Source organism: Centruroides sculpturatus, unplaced genomic scaffold, assembly GCF_000671375.1.
Source record: "Centruroides sculpturatus isolate CEXI.00-Female unplaced genomic scaffold, Cexi_2.0 scaffold815, whole genome shotgun sequence".
NCBI lineage: Eukaryota > Metazoa > Arthropoda > Arachnida > Scorpiones > Buthidae > Centruroides > Centruroides sculpturatus.
This window is the reverse complement of record NW_019385019.1, coordinates 1-21,108: the sequence shown is the minus strand read 5'-3', so window position 1 is coordinate 21,108 and position 21,108 is coordinate 1. Positions and strand designations below refer to the sequence as shown.

The window sequence follows — 21,108 nt, the reverse complement described above, 5'->3', positions numbered from 1 at the left end:
CAGCAATGTTACGATAAATTTGGAAATGTGATAGACTGTTCTGAAATCCTTTTTTGTCTGCCCGACCCATATGGATGTTCCTGTTTAAGTGGATACCTTCTCCCATTTTGCAATGAAAGTAAGTATTACATATCGGTATAATGTTTGTTTCATAAAATACTGTATATAATTATGATTTGGTTTGCTTGGTTACGGAAACGTGGCACGTGGGCGATCTACCGACGGGAGAAGCCTTTTGGGAGGTTTTTTATGGGAAAATGGTCTGTTTAGATGCTACTTAAATGAAGAAAACCCGGAAAACTCCACGTGGTCAGCCCGTTGGCGAGGTGTGAACCCACGACTTGTGTTCAGTGGCGAATATCGTAAATGCGTTGAGGTTTTTGAAATATTCTATTGAAGGACGAATCGCAGCTCCTGAAGCAACGACAGACAACACATTCGATCCTACAACAACTCAATATCCAAGAGCGTAATCAATGTCTCCCTGTATCCGAAAAACGCATTATGGATTTCTTTGGCTATTTTATCGGATTTAATAATCTTGAAGGACATGTCGATAACATTATTCAGGGTCGGTGTAAGACACCTACTGCGAGTGTCTTTTATCAATTTCTTCCATTTACACGTAATTTACAAAATTAAATATAAATCTTATATTTTCAGCATAATAAATGAATTTGATATTATGAAATTTTCTATTGAAAACAAAATTTATAACATCATATTCTTAGTTCATGTAATTAAATCGAAAGGCGATTAATTCAAAAATTAACAGTGAAATCCTAATTATCTATTTGTAGGAGTATACAAATTATTTTCATTTAGAAATGATACACATATACAAATATAATGTAAATGTTTTATGTATATTTATTTTTCAGTCTGTGAGAATGGACGGTATGGAGTGAATTGCCTACAAAATTGTCCTCAGAACTGTTATACAACTTGCAACCCTTTTAATGGAACATGTATTGGTGGATGTAAATCAGGATGGCATGGCGCTATGTGCCAAATAAGTGAGTTTAATCAAATATATTCCGTTTTTAAAATAAGCATATTACTAGCATATTTTGATTGTAACGAAAAACATATATAGGATCATTTACAAAATAAAATGTAATCGTTACATGTAAAAGAAAAAAAATCTTTAGACTTTTCAGAACTCTAATAATTATATTTGTGATTTTAAAAATGAATTATTCAAAATTTGAAATGACACTGCGCTACGGTATGTTTTTAGTGCTGAAAGGAATCATAACTGAGCTATTACTGCAGATCGTGGCTTCTCATTTCTCTCTTTTGCTCACTAACGTTCATAATGATCAGCACCGAAACCGTTAGAGATGAATTATTATATATGACATAATTCATAATGTCTTGAAAATAAATTCAATATTTTATATATTATCACTAGGCATTTCAAAATTCAATGTTCACCACAAGCCATTATCCGGCATTAACAAAATATTTATTCCCTGACAGAATCTTCGTTGTTTTCTCATATCAATGTCGGATGNCCTGAGGTACCACTGTATAGTGGTAATTTAAATTAAAGCCGGTTAAATTAATTTTAGATTTTATCATATATTATTTAATAAAATTAACTTTAAATCTTGTCTATTACTGACAAATGCACGCTTAAAATTAACATATTGAAAACACAACGAAACTTTGCTTTTTTACAACCGAATTTCTGTAAACATTAAATGTATTTTAATTCTATTTCAATGACAAAGCATTAATGCCATCATAAATTAAATACTCGATACAGCGTATTTTCATGTGGATTACTATCCTAACCACACGGCATTTCTCCGTGAAATGTAATGAAGGTGCAGTAAATTGATAAAATTTTGTTTACTGAATCATATCTGTAAATATACTATAATGTGAAATAGCAAGAAATCTTATTGTGTCATCATAACACTGCAAGAGAACATCTTTCTTAGAAATTTTAAGGAAAAACAATAAAAAAATAACAAATTTTAAATAATAAACGCGTGGAATGAATGATTGCTTACGACAAAGATGAAACTAAAAGAGGGATTAATCGTTTCTGTAGTTTTGGCGAAAATATAACCCGTGTTTTTTGTTTGATTGTAAAAATAAATTGATTTATTAATGATTTTATAATTTTTTTACTTGATTAGCTTTGTAGCAACCAATAGGAATCGCTCCGATTACTCCACTCTTTATTTCTCTCGGAATAATTTTTTTATCTGGATATCATAGTTTGCCGAAAAGGAATATGTATTAGAATGAAGATAATGATCTTTATTGAGATATTGTAGGAAAGCATAAAGAGATTTGAAAAAAATTCTTTTAAATTTGCATTTTTCTGATAATCAAAGATGAGATGATATAAGAAAATGGCAAAAATTCGTTCATTATTTGATCATATACAACGGAGATGCCTAGATGCTATTCTCACATTACAGGAAATTGACTTTGATGAATTAATAATACACAATCCATAATAATCCAGGTGACAGATTTGGATGCAAACAGTTTATTAAAGGAAAACATATAGATTCAGATTTAAAATTCAGTGTCCGAATTAATCAAATCGTATCTACTCAATGTTTATATTTATCAAAGAACAATATAGTCAGAAAATTCTTATATAATATACGGAAAAGTAGCATCAACATTATTTGATGTGCTGTACTGTACTTGATAAACTTTCACTAAACATAGCTACTGTCCCTTTAAATTTATACTGTGATGATTTTTTTTAATCTGCTCCTTTATTATGGAATTAAACAGCAAACAAAGGTTTTGTTGCTATAGACACATTAATTTTAAATAAAATCACGGTTAAATAATTGTGTGTTTTCAAAAAGTATTAACATGCTTTTATATGAAAAAGTTACCATTTCTATACTTTAACTTTATATGAGTATAATTAGAACTTTGTATACACCGCGACCAGTGTACAGCACATTAATCAAATATTGAATATAAAATAATAGATTTAATTAACATGCATAGTTCAAAAAATGATCCTCCCAAGATTTTTAATTTTTAGACTCAGGGAACCTTAAAACGTCGAGAAATGCAAAAATGTTGTTTTTAAAAATATGAATGGATTTTGTGTGGCATGGTTTTGTTCAGTCAATTTAACGCTTAATAACTCCTGTGGTTTTGTCGAAAATTCCTGAAATTTGCTGGCCACTTATATATTACAGAAAAATGGTTTTAGAAATTTTCAGGAAAACCGGGCCATTTGTTTGGGAGATATGAAAAGGTGGGGTCATATCTGAAAAATTTTCGTGTTATGTAATTTTTTACTCCTTTTCAATGTTTCCAATTTACATGCTAGTATTACTTAAAACTATCGGACTTCCTAATGGTTCCCTTAACCTCCTGTTCGAGTGTCGGGAAAGTCAATCAAGAGCCCTTGCCAGACATTATAATTCCAAATGATGATAATGAAATAAAGGAACAAAAACGTTCGTTTCCGAATAACGATTTATGGTCTTCATTTTAACCATGTTCACGGAATGTTTATTCATTAATCATAATTTATTTTTCCTTTAAAATAAACATCTATTTTAATGAACTAAATATTATATGATCTTAAGCTTTAAGTACTTCGATTTAATATAATAAATTAACATAATAAAGTATTATAATTGAAAAAAGTAATATAAATTTTTCAAAATAGCATTTTACTACAAGTAAACACAGAAAATAAAACACCTTAATGTAGTAAAATGCTTAAGTTTTAATGTAGTAAAATGCTAACATTAAAAGTGCTGAGCACATTTAATGTTAGCATTTTACTACATTAAAACATATAAATAAATTTAATTAATAAACTATTATTATACTATATACTATTAGAACTATTATAAAATGCTAAAATAAGTGAAGGAAATATCAATAAAATAGTAAATATTTTAAAAATTATCAGTGCAGTACTTACAAATCATCGATAGTTTATTATAACACATTATATATATTAGGGTTATTAATTATATTACAGTATTTATATTCGAATTAAAATATTTAATAAGATATTCTCATATTCCTCACCAAATGTTTTTATTACTGAAATGTATATATGTACTGTAATAAATAAATAAATAAATCATAATGAAATACATTAAAAATTATTTTCATGTATTTTTAGATGACGAATTATCATCCACAAATTCTATCTTGGATGAAAATTCAGAAAATAAAAAAAACGAAAAGCAAATAGATGGATCTACCGAAATTTCAATTGCAAATTTGGAAGATTACATTGTAGATTCCACAGAAACAGAAAAATTGAAAAGGCAATTCATGGTATAACAATATAAATCAATTCTATTCATTTCTCAATATGAGAAAATTTACTATTTACATTTTATATGCTATTCAGGCTATTAAAAAAGGACAATGCGAGTTACGGGACGTGTCTAAACTCCCAGTAAATAAACCACAGAATCGATATGGAAATCTTCCTTGTAAGTATCAAACTTGAATATTACATAATTTATCATTAAGAAAATGGCAATTTTTGAAGTAAAATGTATTATCGATAAACTCCGGTTCTTTCGTTACATACCTAATTTAAGACTGTGACATCAACAATTGCCTTTTCTTCAAAGTAATGATATTATGCCATTCATTTGTCCACTGTTTGCCCAACAAAAAGTTTCGTTTGCCTACTCATCAAACAAAAGTTACAGCCCATCCAAATTTTGGGCAGTTTTATATAACTGCACTCAAAATTGCATTCTTTTCCAAAACTACTTGTCATTTGTTCGCTTATATTATAAGAAAAGAAATCAAATTTATAAAAATGTTCTTACATTTCTATTTGGACTTTCTCAATATATAAAGTTTTTACTTTATTTGGTGAAATAAAAATTGTACAAAATATTTTTTAATTATTTAAATTAAAATAAGAATCCTTAAATTTTATTTTAAAATAAAGTGTAAAGTATAAATTTTTTAAAAACAAATTTTAATTTACTAAATTTTCTTTTAAATAACATACATTGTAACAATCTTACGATCACATACTATAATATGTGATCGTAATATAGTGATATCACAGATAGCCTCACTACTTTTAAGTTTTCTTAAATTGTTAATTTCAGTTATTTACTTATTTTGCTACAAAGATAAATAAATAACAAATTGAGATTGACTTTTTATTGTTGAACGTATAACCTCAGCTCTTCATCACTGTAACAAGCAGTTATCTATGCATCTGATCAAAATATTTCTTGGAAATATAAGAATTCATTCGGCCATCGAAGCCAGCAGAGCAAATGTTCTTTTCTACTCACCTGCACATCCAGTCAAAAGGTCACACTTAGTACTCTGATCTTTTCGTAATATGCCTCACTCATAGCTAGTGTAAAAATTGGGAAAGGTATTGTTGTGCGTCTAGTTACGAAGCGGACTATAAATTAACGCAACAAACTCCTTCAGTAATAGCTGGTGAATTTATTTTGTTGATTCACAAAATAAAGTTGAACAAAGTAATACATAGATGCAGGGTACAGCCCTGAAATAACACAAAACCAAGATCAGGCACATAGCAAAAGCACGTTGGCCTAACGAACGCTAACAACGATTTTTGTAAAAAGGGCGCGAAGAGAGAAATATTTTTGATAGTTTCACTAAGACCAGTAGATTTAGATCTGACCATGCCATCTGCAAATTGTGAGGAGTGAGTCTTGCACTCAGGTAATTCATTAGAAAATGTAAGTTTTCAACAGTTGAATCACTAATAAACAGTTTTTTTGCATAAGAGATTATTCCACCGAACCATTCCACCATAGTTCTAGTGAACACAATTGGTGTGGAAGCACTCCACGAATAATCAGATCAGCAACATTCTCCATAGAAGAAACATGATGCCACCATGCAATATTAGTTTCCTAAATTTCAGAGACCCTGTTTGCAACAAAGGTTTTCAATTTAACTGGAGATGAATGCAACCAACAAAGAACAATAGTAGAGTCACACCATAAATGAATTTGATCCAATTTACTTAACTTTAATGAAGACAAAACTTTCTTCAGCAAACGAGAGAATAATAAAGCACCACACAGCTCTAATCTAGGGAGAGGTTGTTGCTTAATGGGAGCCAGTCTAGACTTAGATGTAATTAAAGAAACAAAAACTGAATCATTATCACATATGGACTTTATGTACAAATAAGCACCATAAACTTGTTCTGAAGCAACACAAAAACTCTCTTGAGACTGGCAGAATTAATTAATTTTCTGCTAACATGAATATCATTCAAATAGTGTAAATTCTCATATATCTTATTACATTCATTGATCACAGTTGTGGGTATCCCAGTTTTAGTAACCACAATTTCTGTATAAGTATTTTGCATTTAATAATTACAGGAGCCAATAGACCAATAGGAACAAAAACGGATGATATCACAGACAACAAATTGCGCTTAGTTAACTGTAGGCCTTACAGTAAATTGAAATTAAAAACAATCATACCTGGATGCCATGTTACTCCTAAAGCTCGAAAAGTCTGATCATCAATTATCTTACAATCACTTAAATTTTCTCTCATTTCAAGCTCGGCATTTTGTGTTACTTTATCATGACTTGATGACCACTTTCTTAGAGGAAATCCAGCAGTCGCAAGTAAATCAATTAGCTGATGCTGTAACATCTTAGCTTCTTCAATTGTAGCGGTTCCTCCCAAGTAATCGTCTACATAGAAATCAGAACGTATAGACTCTGCGACTAATGGATAGGATATCTCATTTCCATCTGCAAGTTGTTTAAGACACCTAGTTGCTAGGAAACTAGCAGGACTGGTGCCGTACGTCACAGTAGTCAGTTTGTAAGATTTTAATTTTTCACTGATGGAGTTTCTCCACAAAATTTTTTGTAAACATCTATCTCGTGGATCAACTAATATTTGGCGATACATCTTAGCAATATCTGTAGTCATTGCTATAGGATATTTTCTAAATCGAAGAATAATGGAATACAAGTCTTCTTGGATAACAGGACCAACACATAAAATATCATTGAGAGAATGCTTATTAGAAGACTTTGCAGATCCATCAAAGACGACTCTAATTTTTGTTGTAGAACTGATGGGTTTAAAAATAGAATGATGTGGAATAAAAATTCAGGAGTTTCATGGAGAATCTTAAAGGTTCCATATGACCTAATTCCAAATACTCATTCATAAACTGTATGTAATCTTGGTGCAACTTTTTATTAGATTCAAATTTTCTTTCTAGCAGTCATTCTTTTCCTGGCTTGTTCAAAGGAATTTCCTATAGTCACCTCTAATCTAACAGGAAGCCTTACAACAAATCGACCATCAGAATTTCTTTTAGTATTTTCTATAAAATGTTGCTAACAAAACTTGTCCTCCTTAGTCTGAAGAATTTGCTTTATTTCCTCAAGTTTCCAAAACCTTCTAAGTTGATTGTGAAGTAAATCACACTTATACAACTCGTGACACTCCTCGAACTAGTAGAACAATAAGTTGGTATTTGACCAGAAATAACATAACCAAAGAGAGTGATGAGCAATGCAGGTTGGCCATCACGCTGCATAGTATGACCAGTAATAACATCAAAGAAAATATCAGCACCTAATAACAAATTAATCTCACCTGGTTTATAGAACTCAAGATCATCCAATACAATGTTGGATGGTAAGTTCCAACCTTTATAACAGATTAGTGAACTAGACACTAAACTAATAGGCCTAATATTATCCAGTACAGCACAGACAGATGTCATCGTCTCTCAAATATATTTTTTATTTCTCTGTTGATAGCCCGACGCTTGTTCCGCAGCCATCTTGTTTTTTCTCGCGCGCGTGGGATTGTGGGATTTCTCTTATAACTGGATCTAGTTTCAAGAACTCACTTGGGTCGATCGCGATTGAACCTCGTTTCAGTCGAGATCGAAACGATCGTGACAGCTACCACGGCATAGTCGCCGACCTTGATCACAATCTAAATTGAAATGCTTGGTGCGAACGGGGTATAACATTGCCATCAAAGCATGGAATACTAATAGTGAGTAGTTTTATCAAGGTATTAATAGAGTTAAAATCAACAGACCCTGGAGGTAAAGAAAGTCCTGATCTGGTATCAATGAGTGTACTTAATTGCAGTGGCGTGCCGTCATTGGAAGATGTGGAAGCGCCGCTTCCCTTGTATTTTCTAAAATATAAATACATATTGCGCGATTATTTTCATATCTGAACGTACTTTTAATTACTTAAAATTAATATTTTTATAAAAAATATACCGCATTATGTATTTTATTACAGATTTCTATATGAAATCTGTAATAAAATACATAATGCGGTATAATAATAAAATATCTATGAAAAACAACGATAAGATCGCTATTGTATATTCGAATCTAAATTCGTGTATGCATATTCCCAATGGAAGCGCTGTATATTGTCAGCTTCCAGGGCGAAAATATTTGAATGGTGTAAAGCAGCCAATTTACAGGCATTGGCGCATACACTCACAGAGCACCAACCTCTGGCGGTTTAGCTGGTGGATGCTACACACCATAACGCTTTCAACGATTCTATCCCTTACCACTAGTAGGGAGCTTGACTAAGTGAATTGTTTTAAGATATAAAAAGTAAAGAATATTCAATGTTATTTTTATGTACTTTTCTTTGCAAAGTTATATCTATTGACAAGTAACTCTTAGACATAAAAGTTTAATTATAATTATAATACAAAAGTATTATAATTAATTACGATCCGAACAAAGATGTACTGTACAGTACTAAAACAATTATACGATTTAATATCATTTACCCGTGCCACTTCGGAATTAGACCATGTCCCCGACGCCAAAAGACGAAGTCTCCCCGTGCCTTACGTACTTGCCAACGCCAGTGTCCCGGGACCACCTTCGATCGACGATCAAAGAACCACATCGAAGCCCAGGACGTCCGAACACCTGATTGTCCTAAAGCAAACTATTTTGTACTGTACATAGTATATGTTTATTTTATGTTAAAATAAACGGTTTTTGTCAGATACTTATCGTCCTTGTCTCCTCCGCCACCACGTACGTACGAATGGACCCTACACCATCACTGACGCGCAATTAACTGATTGCTCCTGGAAAACGGCTTCTTACAGAAACACAGCTATAATACTATCAAATGTCACGGCACGCCACTGCTTAATTGTGATTATAGAGAGTGGTAACTTGTTATAAATTCCTTCCTATCTGTATAATGTTGTTCCGGTTCTTCAGAGTTTATTTCGAGTTGATTTTGAATAAGATCGTATTCTTCCAAAATTTTAAGCAAGGAAGTTAGCCTTACTCTGACCTCCTGCACATTGCCCTTTTCTGAATCGAAATTGTCCAGGAATTTTTGAATATAAGACAGTTTACTTTTTGCTATGCCTCTAATTTTGATAGCCTTTCTTTCGTCGAATGATTCAGTGGCGTCATTATAACAAAAATCGCAAAAATATGGAAAAGAAATGGAAAACAATTTGAAGGGAAAGAGAAATGATAAATATTGGCAGACTTACCTTAACTCGTAGCTGTATATCGAAAGTCGAAAAAAACAAGATGGCGGCCACATCCGCCTCGACGAACCAAAAGATGTTGTGCGTCTAATTACGAAGTGGACCATAAATTAACGCAACAAACATCTCCAGCACAAAAAGCTGTGAATTTATTTGTGGATTCCCAAAAAGTAGAACAAATTGATACACACATTCAAGGTTCAGCCCTTAATTAACATAGAACCAACATCAGGCACATAAAAAAACCACGTTTGCCAGACGAACAACCGTTTTAAAAAGCGCGCGAAGTAAGAGAGCGCCCCCTCTTGATAGTTTTTATTTAAAAAAATAAAATAAAATAAAATATCGTCTCTTTGTCCAAACGGGTATATTTATATGAAACGACAGACATTATAGATGTGCGAATTCCATTAAGCAATTTTTATTAAATTTATTATTTAAAAATGAAATTAATGTTTGTTACCATCTTATCTTTGGTTCTCTGCTATTTCAAATATTTTACTATGTTACAATCATGTTTTGACATGTAGTTATATAGATCCTTAATCATACTTTTGTTGAAATTGGCATCGAGTTCTTCACGGTTTTTGCAGCGTTCAGTTTTATATCTACACTTATCTACACTTCAACAAGATTTAAGGTGTTTACTATTATATTTAAATCTGAATTTCTTGCAGGACAATGCGCAACATCTTTGGACTAGAAGCACTGGATGGCTTGTATGACTTTATGTATTGACGAATTATCCCGTGCCTTATCTATATCTGTTTTTCTTCTTTTGCAGTTCTGCCCATGGCTTATAGGAGAAAGGCATTCTGGAAGACCTTCACACCAGCACTATTGATTATTTTTTTTATTTTGAAGTTTCTCATTAAAATGACCGCCTTTAAATTCATAAGGGTTTCTCCATACTTTGATTGTTGAATGCAACATATCTGAGAATATATAAGTACGAGTTATCTGAGACAATAATATAGTATCGAGATACACAAACGTGATTTTATGACGTGTAGTAGCGGCATAAATTTATAATTAATACACAATCGGGCTTAATTTTTACCTATTAGAAGACTAGAAAGAGTGTTGTTTTTCTGTATTAGTAAGAAAGAAAACGTCAAAAAATTAGTCCGATTCATTAAATAATCTCGGCCTTGATTTAATGATATTTTGATGAATTTATTTTTTAATTTTTAGATGACGAGGCTCGCGTAGTTTCACAAATTTGCGGAAATGGTTCCCATTCAGACTACATTAATGCAAATTATGTTGATGTAAGTATATACAGAATGTTGTTATTGTTATACATTGTAAAATATCTCTTACAGAAAATATCCAGATATATTGATGACTAAATCTATAATATAGTTATTATTTCTAATCTTAGCAAAAGATTAAACATAAGAGTCATCTTGAGCTGAAAAAATCTGTCAGATAAAAGGGATGGAAGTAGACATGGGAAGTTTAATTATAATATTATAATATTATAATTAAACTTCCCATGTCTACTTCCATCCCTTTTATCTGACAGATTTTTTCAGCTCAAGATGACTCTTATGTTTAATCTTTTGCTAAGATTAGAAATAATAACTATATTATAGATTTAGTCATCAATATATCTGGATATTTTCTGTAAGAGATATTTTACAATGTATAACAATAACAACATTCTGTATATACTTACATCAACATAATTTGCATTAATGTAGTCTGAATGGGAACCATTTCCGCAAATTTGTGAAACTACGCGAGCCTCGTCATCTAAAAATTAAAAAATAAATTCATCAAAATATCATTAAATCAAGGCCGAGATTATTTAATGAATCGGACTAATTTTTTGACGTTTTCTTTCTTACTAATACAGAAAAACAACACTCTTTCTAGTCTTCTAATAGGTAAAAATTAAGCCCGATTGTGTATTAATTATAAATTTATGCCGCTACTACACGTCATAAAATCACGTTTGTGTATCTCGATACTATATTATTGTCTCAGATAACTCGTACTTATATATTCTCAGATATGTTGCATTCAACAATCAAAGTATGGAGAAACCCTTATGAATTTAAAGGCGGTCATTTTAATGAGAAACTTCAAAATCAAAAAAATAATCAATAGTGCTGGTGTGAAGGTCTTCCAGAATGCCTTTCTCCTATAAGCCATGGGCAGAACTGCAAAAGAAGAAAAACAGATATAGATAAGGCACGGGATAATTCGTCAATACATAAAGTNAACTTTTTTTTTTTTTTTTTTTTCTTTCTTTTTGAATGATCGAAAATGAATAATTATACAAATTATATGTTATTTAAAAAGTAAAAACAATTAAACAGCATTTATATACTTTTAAAAGATTATGTTAAAAGAATTCTATATATTTTTGTAAATTTGAATTTTACATATTTAAAAATTAATATCGAATAATGGCGCTGCGGTAGTTAAGTACTGTATTTATTTAAAAAAATAAAATAAAATAAAATATCGTCTGCTTGTCCGAACGGGTATATTTATATGAAACGACAGACATTATAGGTGTGCGAATTCCATTAAACAATTTTTATTAAATTTATTATTTAAAAATGAAATTAATGTTTGTTACCATCTTATCTTTGGTTCTCTGCTATTTCAAATATTTTACTATGTTACAATCATGTTTTGACATGTAGTTATATAGATCCTTAATCATACTTTTGTTGAAATTGGCATCGAGTTCTTCACGGTTTTTGCAGCGTTCAGTTTCTTATCTACACTTCAACAAGATTTAAGGTGTTTACTATTATATTTAAATCTGAATTTCTTGCAGGACAATGCGCAACATCTTTGGACTAGAAGCACTGGATGGCTTGTATGACTTTATGTATTGACGAATTATCCCGTGCCTTATCTATATCTGTTTTTCTTCTTTTGCAGTTCTGCCCATGGCTTATAGGAGAAAGGCATTCTGGAAGACCTTCACACCAGCACTATTGATTATTTTTTTGATTTTGAAGTTTCTCATTAAAATGACCGCCTTTAAATTCATAAGGGTTTCTCCATACTTTGATTGTTGAATGCAACATATCTGAGAATATATAAGTACGAGTTATCTGAGACAATAATATAGTATCGAGATACACAAACGTGATTTTATGACGTGTAGTAGCGGCATAAATTTATAATTAATACACAATCGGGCTTAATTTTTACCTATTAGAAGACTAGAAAGAGTGTTGTTTTTCTGTATTAGTAAGAAAGAAAACGTCAAAAAATTAGTCCGATTCATTAAATAATCTCGGCCTTGATTTAATGATATTTTGATGAATTTATTTTTTAATTTTTAGATGACGAGGCTCGCGTAGTTTCACAAATTTGCGGAAATGGTTCCCATTCAGACTACATTAATGCAAATTATGTTGATGTAAGTATATACAGAATGTTGTTATTGTTATACATTGTAAAATATCTCTTACAGAAAATATCCAGATATATTGATGACTAAATCTATAATATAGTTATTATTTCTAATCTTAGCAAAAGATTAAACATAAGAGTCATCTTGAGCTGAAAAAATCTGTCAGATAAAAGGGATGGAAGTAGACATGGGAAGTTTAATTATAATATTATAATATTATAATTAAACTTCCCATGTCTACTTCCGCGAAATTATAATATTAAAAAATTATTTTCATTATTAGTTAAATTTGTAGTGTAACTTATGTGAAAATTAAAGTTTATTTTAGAAAACCTAGACAATATTTATTGAAATTAGTAAATTAAGTCATAATTCTCAAATTTTCTTTCATATGTAATTTGTATCTTTAACTCTTATTTCAATTTCAGGGATATAAAAGACCAAAAAAATATATAGCCACTGAAGGTGATATATTTTAAAAATAAGAAGAAATTTTACTTTTATTTTATTCAGATGCAATACATCAATTTTTTTTTCTTTTTAGGACCGAAGCAGACGACAATTCATGATTTTTGGAGAATGATCTGTGAAGAGAATGTTTATAAAATAGTCATGGTCACTAATCTAGTGGAAAATGGAAAGGTATCTTTCAATAATAATAATAATAAATTTTAAAAGATCATTTATTAAAATAAAAGTAAATGCTATTGATCTAATGTTTTAAATTATTTTCTGATTGTATAAAGTATGAGAGTGGTAATAATGAAACTTTACGCATTCAAATGTTAATTCTTTGTTTTAATTTGTTCTCTAACTTAGAAGCAATTAGAGAAATTATAGAGATTTTAGTAATTAAACGGAACACTACTCTGCTAATTCGTGAAAAAAAAACAATTGTTGCATATGATTTTCTTTCATAAAAATTGCAAATTTATAATTAGCTTGGCATTCTGATTTACATTCTAATCGCCACAGTTGAACAAGTTAATTTAATGAATGTGTTTTCTGTAAATCGAAAAATATAGATTTATAATTTGGTTTCTTTATTTTCATAAAAAAAATAACGAATTTAGCAGAATTTTATATCTGCTTGTGTAGATATAATATTACATTTAATATTAAAGTATGTAAGTATGTGCTTGAATGATATTGTACAAGCGTGATTTATGATCTCAAGACATATAAGGAAATGATTTTAACAGAAATTTCTTCAGAATGTATTACTTTATATATTTAAGAAAAATAACATTGTACATATTATAATTTCATTAATAAAGTTTGAATTCATTTTAATAAATCATAAATTTTTAAATATTTCAGATAAAATGTGAAAAATATTGGCCCGAAACTGAAGAAAATTACGGAAACATTAACGTATCGTTAAAAGATAAGGAAATTTGTTTAGATTATGTCGTTAGAACGTTTCTTATTACCCAAGTAAGTACGAATTCTATATTACTTTTCGCTTTAATTTACTTAATATTATAAATGACTTTGAACATTAATTCGTAGGGAAAACGAACGTGGATATTGAAACATTTTCATTACATAACGTGGCCCGATCACGACGTACCCAGATTTACAAATTCGGTTGTTTCATTTTTACAAAAAGTCAGAAATTTTAAACCAAAGAGCAATTCTCCTATTGTTGTGCATTGTAGGTAGGTTTATATATTTACAAATTATTATACGGATATTATTTTTTATAGAAATTACAGAATATCAATATTAAAAGCACAAAGAATGCTCATTAAACTTTTTTGCATTTAACAACTTCTAGAAAAATGTAAATAATAATCACTGTAATTTTGACTTAAATTGCCTTGAAAGATAAATACTGTACAGTACATTAATTAATAAAGTAAAATGTTAGAAAAGCGAAGAAATATAACGACTGACCATTACTTTTCCTAAAAATACAGTATCAACACGCACATAAAAAATATATGCCTATACAGATACCTAAATAAAGTCTTAGATCACTTAGAATTCAGTAAATACCACCTTGAGGTGGTAATTACTGAATTCAATATTATATATTTGGTACATTATATAAATATATACTTATTTACTAATTAATTTCTAGAAGTTATTAGATCTAAAAAAGACAGTTTATAGCCTATAATTGTAATATTATTTGAACTTATATATTTTAGTGCAGGAGATGGAAGAACTGGAACTTTAATTCTGTTAGACAGCATGTTAGATATGGCATATTCAGAAGCCAGAGTAGATCTAGTTTCTTATCTTACCAATATGCGGCAACAGCGAATAAACATCGTGGAAACTTACGTAATACTATTTATATATACAAATTTGAATTAAATCTTAAATTGAAACGAAGTATCGTTAACGTAAAAACATTTGATATTTTTTAACAGGCGCAATATCGTTTCGTGTATCGAGCATTAGCCGATTGTCTATGCGAATTTAAAACATCGATTCTATGCTCTGATTATAACGAAGAAATCGACAGATTAAAGAAAGTTAATGCCTCGACAGGGAAAACAGGTTTTCACATACAATACGAAGTAAATAAATTAACATATATTTTCCTTTTAAATTTATCGTTAAGTTATAATTTCAGGTCGTATTTAACTTACTACTACAATCAAACCTTTGAACAATGGCCATTGTTTGGAGGTTATTCTATATGTAGTCTTATTCAATAAGTTCCTTAAAAAATGGCCACTGTTTTGAGGAGGGGTTTGGAGATTCGATTACATTAATATTCTTCAATAAAGAATTCATTATTTCAGAGCACTAATCTTATTTAAAATAATGTTTTTAATTTGAACACGTTAAATCTGATATCAGTAGAAATCTCCTATTTACAAATATGAAATTTTTATATATACTGTATGTAATCATTTTACTAAATTTATGAAACTTCTTATATCTTAATTCATTTATATCCATTTTTAATACTTATTAAATAAATGTAATATTTATTCAATTTATAGTTGACTTGCTATTGCTTTTATTTATGTTACTGAAGATTATGATCATTACGCTTGAATGGTTAATTAATGTGATTAAATACTTATTATCTGAATTAAAAGGATTTTAATACACTATAGTCTGTCTTAATATTGAATTTTTGTCCTCACTAGAGAATTGAAAAATTTAGTAACGTTTGTTGTTTTACAATTGTGGCAATCTGCTTTTCACTATGAGCAATTAAATCCTGTACTATCTACTACATTTGAGTTTTTTATATTGATGTAAAACTGCAGGAATTTCTTAACGTAGTCTACGATCTTTAGGGACTATTGGTGACTTTCTATCAGGTGTCATTTTGGATGTGAATGCTGTCATCTTTAGCTTTATTCTCTCTTTCTCGAAACTCAATATGAATAAACGATTGTTTCTTTCTTGGATTGTGCATTCAGTTAGGATGTCAAAATCTGTGTGGACATAATGGTTTGTGGTACGTTGTATTCGCATCTTTGACAATGTTTGCCTCAAGTTACGTACTTTTTTTTATACAACGAAAATTATTCATTATGGAGAGAACTTTCTAAATATTTTCTCGATCTTTAATTTGTTTGAAAAATTTGCTAGAAATAATGCTATAGAGATCGAGAATCTAGAATCTTCTCTGTTAATTAGTTCGAAATTAATAAAAATTTATAATTTCGTCTAGCGATTAGAGAAACTTCGTCCAAAAATAAAACCAGCCGATTGTCGTTCAGGATACGAAATTGACAATCAATTAAGAAACAGGAATTTAAATGTCGTACCACGTAAGAATATTTTTTTTCAATTTATTATCGAATTATTTATACTTTTAATTTATATTTGCTTATATTTACAGCTGAAAAAGGCCGCGTGATTCTGCGAGGTTGTGATTCCGAGTCAAATTATATCAACGCTGTGTACATTGATGTAAGTTATTTAAATCAAAGTATTATATTTACGAAAATGTCTTTAACAATGTTTAATTTTAGGGTTATAAACAAAAAGATTCTTTTATTGTAACTCAAGTTCCATTACCAAATACAGTTTCGGATTTTTGGAGAATGATGCTACTTTCTGAATCCAACACTCTTATTCTTCTAAATGAATTAGATGAGGTAAGATTTATGCAATTGGTCTTTACTTTTAACATTCAATAGAACATTTTGATCTTCTAATCTTAAAATATTTGTATCAATTTAATAATTCATTAAATGATCTTTTAATGAATGTTAAAAGTAAATATATCTAGAATTATAAAATGAATTGAGAATTTCTGGTATTAGCGAAATCAATAGATGTAAATTTATTTATTCTCGTATGACAAATGCACTTTGTTATGAGATTAAAATTGTAAAAATTCCAGCAACAAGTTGCGTAACTTTCTCGGCATAGAATTAAAATTGTGTATGGTGCCATCTGTTATGAGATCTTATTGAAAAATTTTTATATTATTAATTATTACAAAATGACAACGTGTAATTTTCAGGATAGACATGAGTTTTTTAAATAATTGTAAATACTAATACGAGTAAAGTCTTTATTAAATCTGACTCTACTCGAGATATAACATATCATCCCCTACATCTCGCATCTCTTGACCTTTAACTAACAAATTTTAATAGCACCAATGTTCCTACTACACAAACCTCTCTGTCAAAATTTAAAAGTTTCGACAAAAGGCACAGGAATTATTAAGCTTCAAAGTAGGTGAACAAAATCGTGCCACACCCACACATACAAATACAAACAAACACAAACATCTTTCTTATTTTATCAATAATGTAGTATTTCTCAGAATAAGAACGGGACGTATTTGCTGGATATTGAAAGTATATCTCTCAGTTATCGTAAATAAGCAGCGAGAATTAAAACATCACGTCATATGATATCGTGTGACTTTTTTGCAAGAAATTTAAAATTTTCGCTATATTTTTATAATTTTTTTATAATTTAAACATATATACAACCCCCGGCAAAAATTATATCACTTCGTCATTAAGTCATTTTTTATGATTTCAAGCGTGTAGCAAATAAAACAAACAAGAATAATCAGACATTTTGCTTATATTGAGAATAATATAAACAAACAACACAACATTATACAAATAAAACACAAACTTTTTTACATGATATACGGGAAAATTTTGGAATCATTTAAAACTGACTAAAAGCTATGGAATCATCTTATATTTACTGTACCATATTTAAAATATTACTTTCTATATTGTCTAATATGAAAATAGTAAGCATGAATATAAACTGTATTCTTGAAACAATTCAATTTATATTCAGGCTTACTATAAACCATTTTTTCTTCTGTTTATTGTAAAAATACGTGGAAATTGCCTTCTAGGTGGAAAAAAAAATTGTAAAACTCCAAAAAAGGAAGTCAACTCAACAAGCACTGTTGCAAAAGATGTGGGTTATTCACAGTCAGCTGTATCTATAATTTGATGCAAATATAAACAAACTGGGAATGTTAAAAAAGGAAAAAATACTGGTCGACTATGAAAGGCATTAAAGCATGAGAATAGGAAACTACTTTATGTAAATTAATGCATATCGGTTTTATTCTTATTCTAGGAAGAATATAGTTTAAAAGTTCACCAAACTAATGTCAAAATCAAATTATGAGATACTTTCAAATAAGCAGAAAAAATCATTTATTCTGCTTTCTGTATATAGCAAAAACAATGCAAGAATCTAACTCCACAAAATATTGCCTATTTATGTAAAATAACATACAAAACTTGATATAATCATGTGATTTTAGCATATGATAAAATTTTCTGTACGTTCAGGTATGTCCATCTTACTGGCCCAATCTTAACGACACTATCAACTATGAAAATACAGAAGTTTCAAATATTTCGGCAGAAATGTACGATTGTATTATAATAAGAACATTTCGGTTGAGAGATTTAACTCGGAAGGTATATTTCCATTACATTACTTTTATACTTTTATTTTCTAATTTTATTAAATTCTGGATACATTTCACAGGGAGCTACTACTAAAACTATTAAACAATTTCACTTAAATAACTGGCCTTCTAATAGCTATATTCCGTATAGCGAAGAAAATATTTTACATCTTATTGATAAAGTAGAAAAATGGCAACAACAAACTGGTACATTAACATCAGTAGTGCAATGCCTGTAAGTATTGCAATTTATATTTCATTATTCTAGAAGAATATTGCTATAGGTATTTATTTTTTCCCCTCTGTAGAGACGGTGTTCGTGCTTGTGGAATTTATTGCACTTGCGTATTTGTTCTCGATAAAATAAAGGCAGAACAAGAAGTCGACGTATTCCTAGCTGTAAGATGTATTCGTGGAAATAGACCACAACTTATAGAAAATCTCGTATGTATAATTAGGATTTAATACTGTATATTAGTTTTAACAAACGAGCTTTCTCATTCTAATGTCTTCCAGTGAAATTTAAAATTTACAACGTTTTTTCAGAACAAAGTCGTTTTCAACGTTTACAATAAATTATTTTGAGCAATTACAATTAGAGTTTAGGTAAGAAAGATCATGGTTACGGCCGGATAACCGAGCGGTTAAGATGTCAGTCTATCGCTTTTGGGAACAAGGAACGAAGACGGAAAGATTGAAACGTTCTAGAAATATTTGGGATGCCGTTCTTTACTATCGGGCCGTCCCACTGTGAGCATGGCTCAATCCACGATAGGCATGAAAAATGGTTTTCTAAGTGTCCTCAGGATGGAACGATAGAGCAGGAAGTTCTTTGCTAGATTATTTGTGAAAAAATTATTTTGAAATTTGAAATTCGTGAAAACACGTATACAGACATTGACATGTATGGAATTTTGCTGATTACAGTAGACCCCCCTATAACACAGTTGATAATTCCGTGTTATATGAATTCCATGTTGTACGAGCACTTAGATTTTACAAATACCTGTGCCGTGCTGTGAATGGCTCACGTATTTGTAAAATCTGAGTGACTCGTATAATTTTAGCAGTAATTTGGAAATTAAGGTATAAATTGTGTTTACACACATGCACACAACTAACTAATTTTTACATTTTAAAATAATTCAATATATTTTTTATATAATGTCATTTGAATGTATTAATAAAAACTGTTAATGCCTAACATTCGATTGTGTCAATAGGCATTTAAATAATGTAATACAACATAGCAAGATGACAAAAAGAAAAACAATTTACAATTGGAGAGATATGGATTTTCCAATTAAAATCAAAGAAAAAGAATCTGAAAAATAAAACGGTTGTTAGAAATAAACCACGCCAAATATAATTTGACATATTTTCAAAATTCTACAATTTCCAGAATACGTAAGAGAAAGATTATATGTATAGTAACCCGATAGCAGACAACTAAATTAAGTATTACGTATAGACATTCTTTAATGCTTAGGGTTTTACTGTACAGTGTTAAATATTGTAGATCCTAAAGGTGTCTTTTTTTACTATTAAAAATTCCACTAGATGCGTGAACAATAGATGTACGATTGCTGTGAATAGATGTATTTAATGGTCTTAATGGTTGGATAATTATTCACGAAATTCAACAAAGGAACAATGCTCATTTCTTAGTAAACAAGAAGGTAGCTGTTTGATAACAATTATAGAACATCATAAATTTATCGCATGATATGTTTTAAAAATATCAGAAAGTATTAACAGCACATGCCAACACGAAACCATTGCTAAATAATCTAGTTTGGATTATCCTAGTGTATTGATACATTAATTAACATCAAATAAGTTATGTCTGGAGAGAACTCGGGTGAATATTATAAGGCAAGAATGAAATACTAAACTAAATCCTGCAGAAAATTTATGGGAGGTTTCGACATGACGTGTTTGTGCTGTAGGAAGATAGTCTAATGCATTATTCATATAAAAATTACCAAATTTATAACAAAATTTTGTCCTGTCAATGAAAGATCAGTAAAAATGATTTTAAACCCATGACGGAGGAAAACTATAAGACTACTAATTTTATAGTTTGTGTGTGCACTTGTGCTCAAAGTACAAACATATCAAAACTTTTTGTCTTACTATTTCTGGCGACTTTGATTGTAAACATTTGACATTTTCATAATTTTATAGGGGAGATCGGGGCAACTTCGGCATGCGGGGCAAGTTTGTCAAGCGCTTTTTTTTAAAAACAAATTAAAAGGAGACTTTGGTTATAGGTTAGGCAGTTCAGTTTTATTGGTGGCTTGTTGAGTGTAGTGTTTTTATT

At 29.8% G+C, this 21,108-nt stretch overlaps 2 protein-coding genes across 2 annotated transcripts; one reads left to right on the top strand and one right to left on the bottom strand.

Annotated features, from left to right (window-relative positions):
- Positions 1–504: 504 nt before the first annotated feature.
- On the top strand, positions 505–21,059 carry LOC111633523 (receptor-type tyrosine-protein phosphatase mu-like). The gene is made up of 17 exons (XM_023378107.1): positions 505–577; positions 882–1,016; positions 4,136–4,293; positions 4,370–4,454; positions 10,711–10,787; positions 13,330–13,366; positions 13,446–13,543; positions 14,222–14,338; positions 14,414–14,562; positions 15,058–15,193; positions 15,283–15,432; positions 16,548–16,647; positions 16,719–16,789; positions 16,852–16,977; positions 18,664–18,795; positions 18,866–19,020; positions 19,094–21,059. The coding sequence occupies exons 1-17, from the start codon at positions 505–507 to the stop codon at positions 19,248–19,250; spliced, it is 1,956 nt and encodes a 651-aa protein (XP_023233875.1). The 3' UTR covers positions 19,251–21,059.
- Positions 6,088–7,203, bottom strand: LOC111633519. The gene has a single exon (XM_023378102.1). The coding sequence runs from the start codon at positions 6,928–6,930 to the stop codon at positions 6,436–6,438; it is 495 nt and encodes a 164-aa protein (XP_023233870.1). The 5' UTR covers positions 6,931–7,203; the 3' UTR covers positions 6,088–6,435.
- Positions 21,060–21,108: the final 49 nt, after the last annotated feature.

Coding starts and splice junctions, on each gene's coding strand:
- LOC111633523 (XM_023378107.1), top strand. CDS start 505: ATGGATTTCTTTGGCTATTTTATCGGATTTAATAATCTTGAAGGACAT. Junction 4,294..4,369: donor AATTGAAAAGGCAATTCATG/GTATAACAATAT, acceptor TATGCTATTCAG/GCTATTAAAAAAGGACAATG. Junction 14,339..14,413: donor GAACGTTTCTTATTACCCAA/GTAAGTACGAAT, acceptor ATTAATTCGTAG/GGAAAACGAACGTGGATATT.
- LOC111633519 (XM_023378102.1), bottom strand. CDS start 6,930: ATGACTACAGATATTGCTAAGATGTATCGCCAAATATTAGTTGATCCA.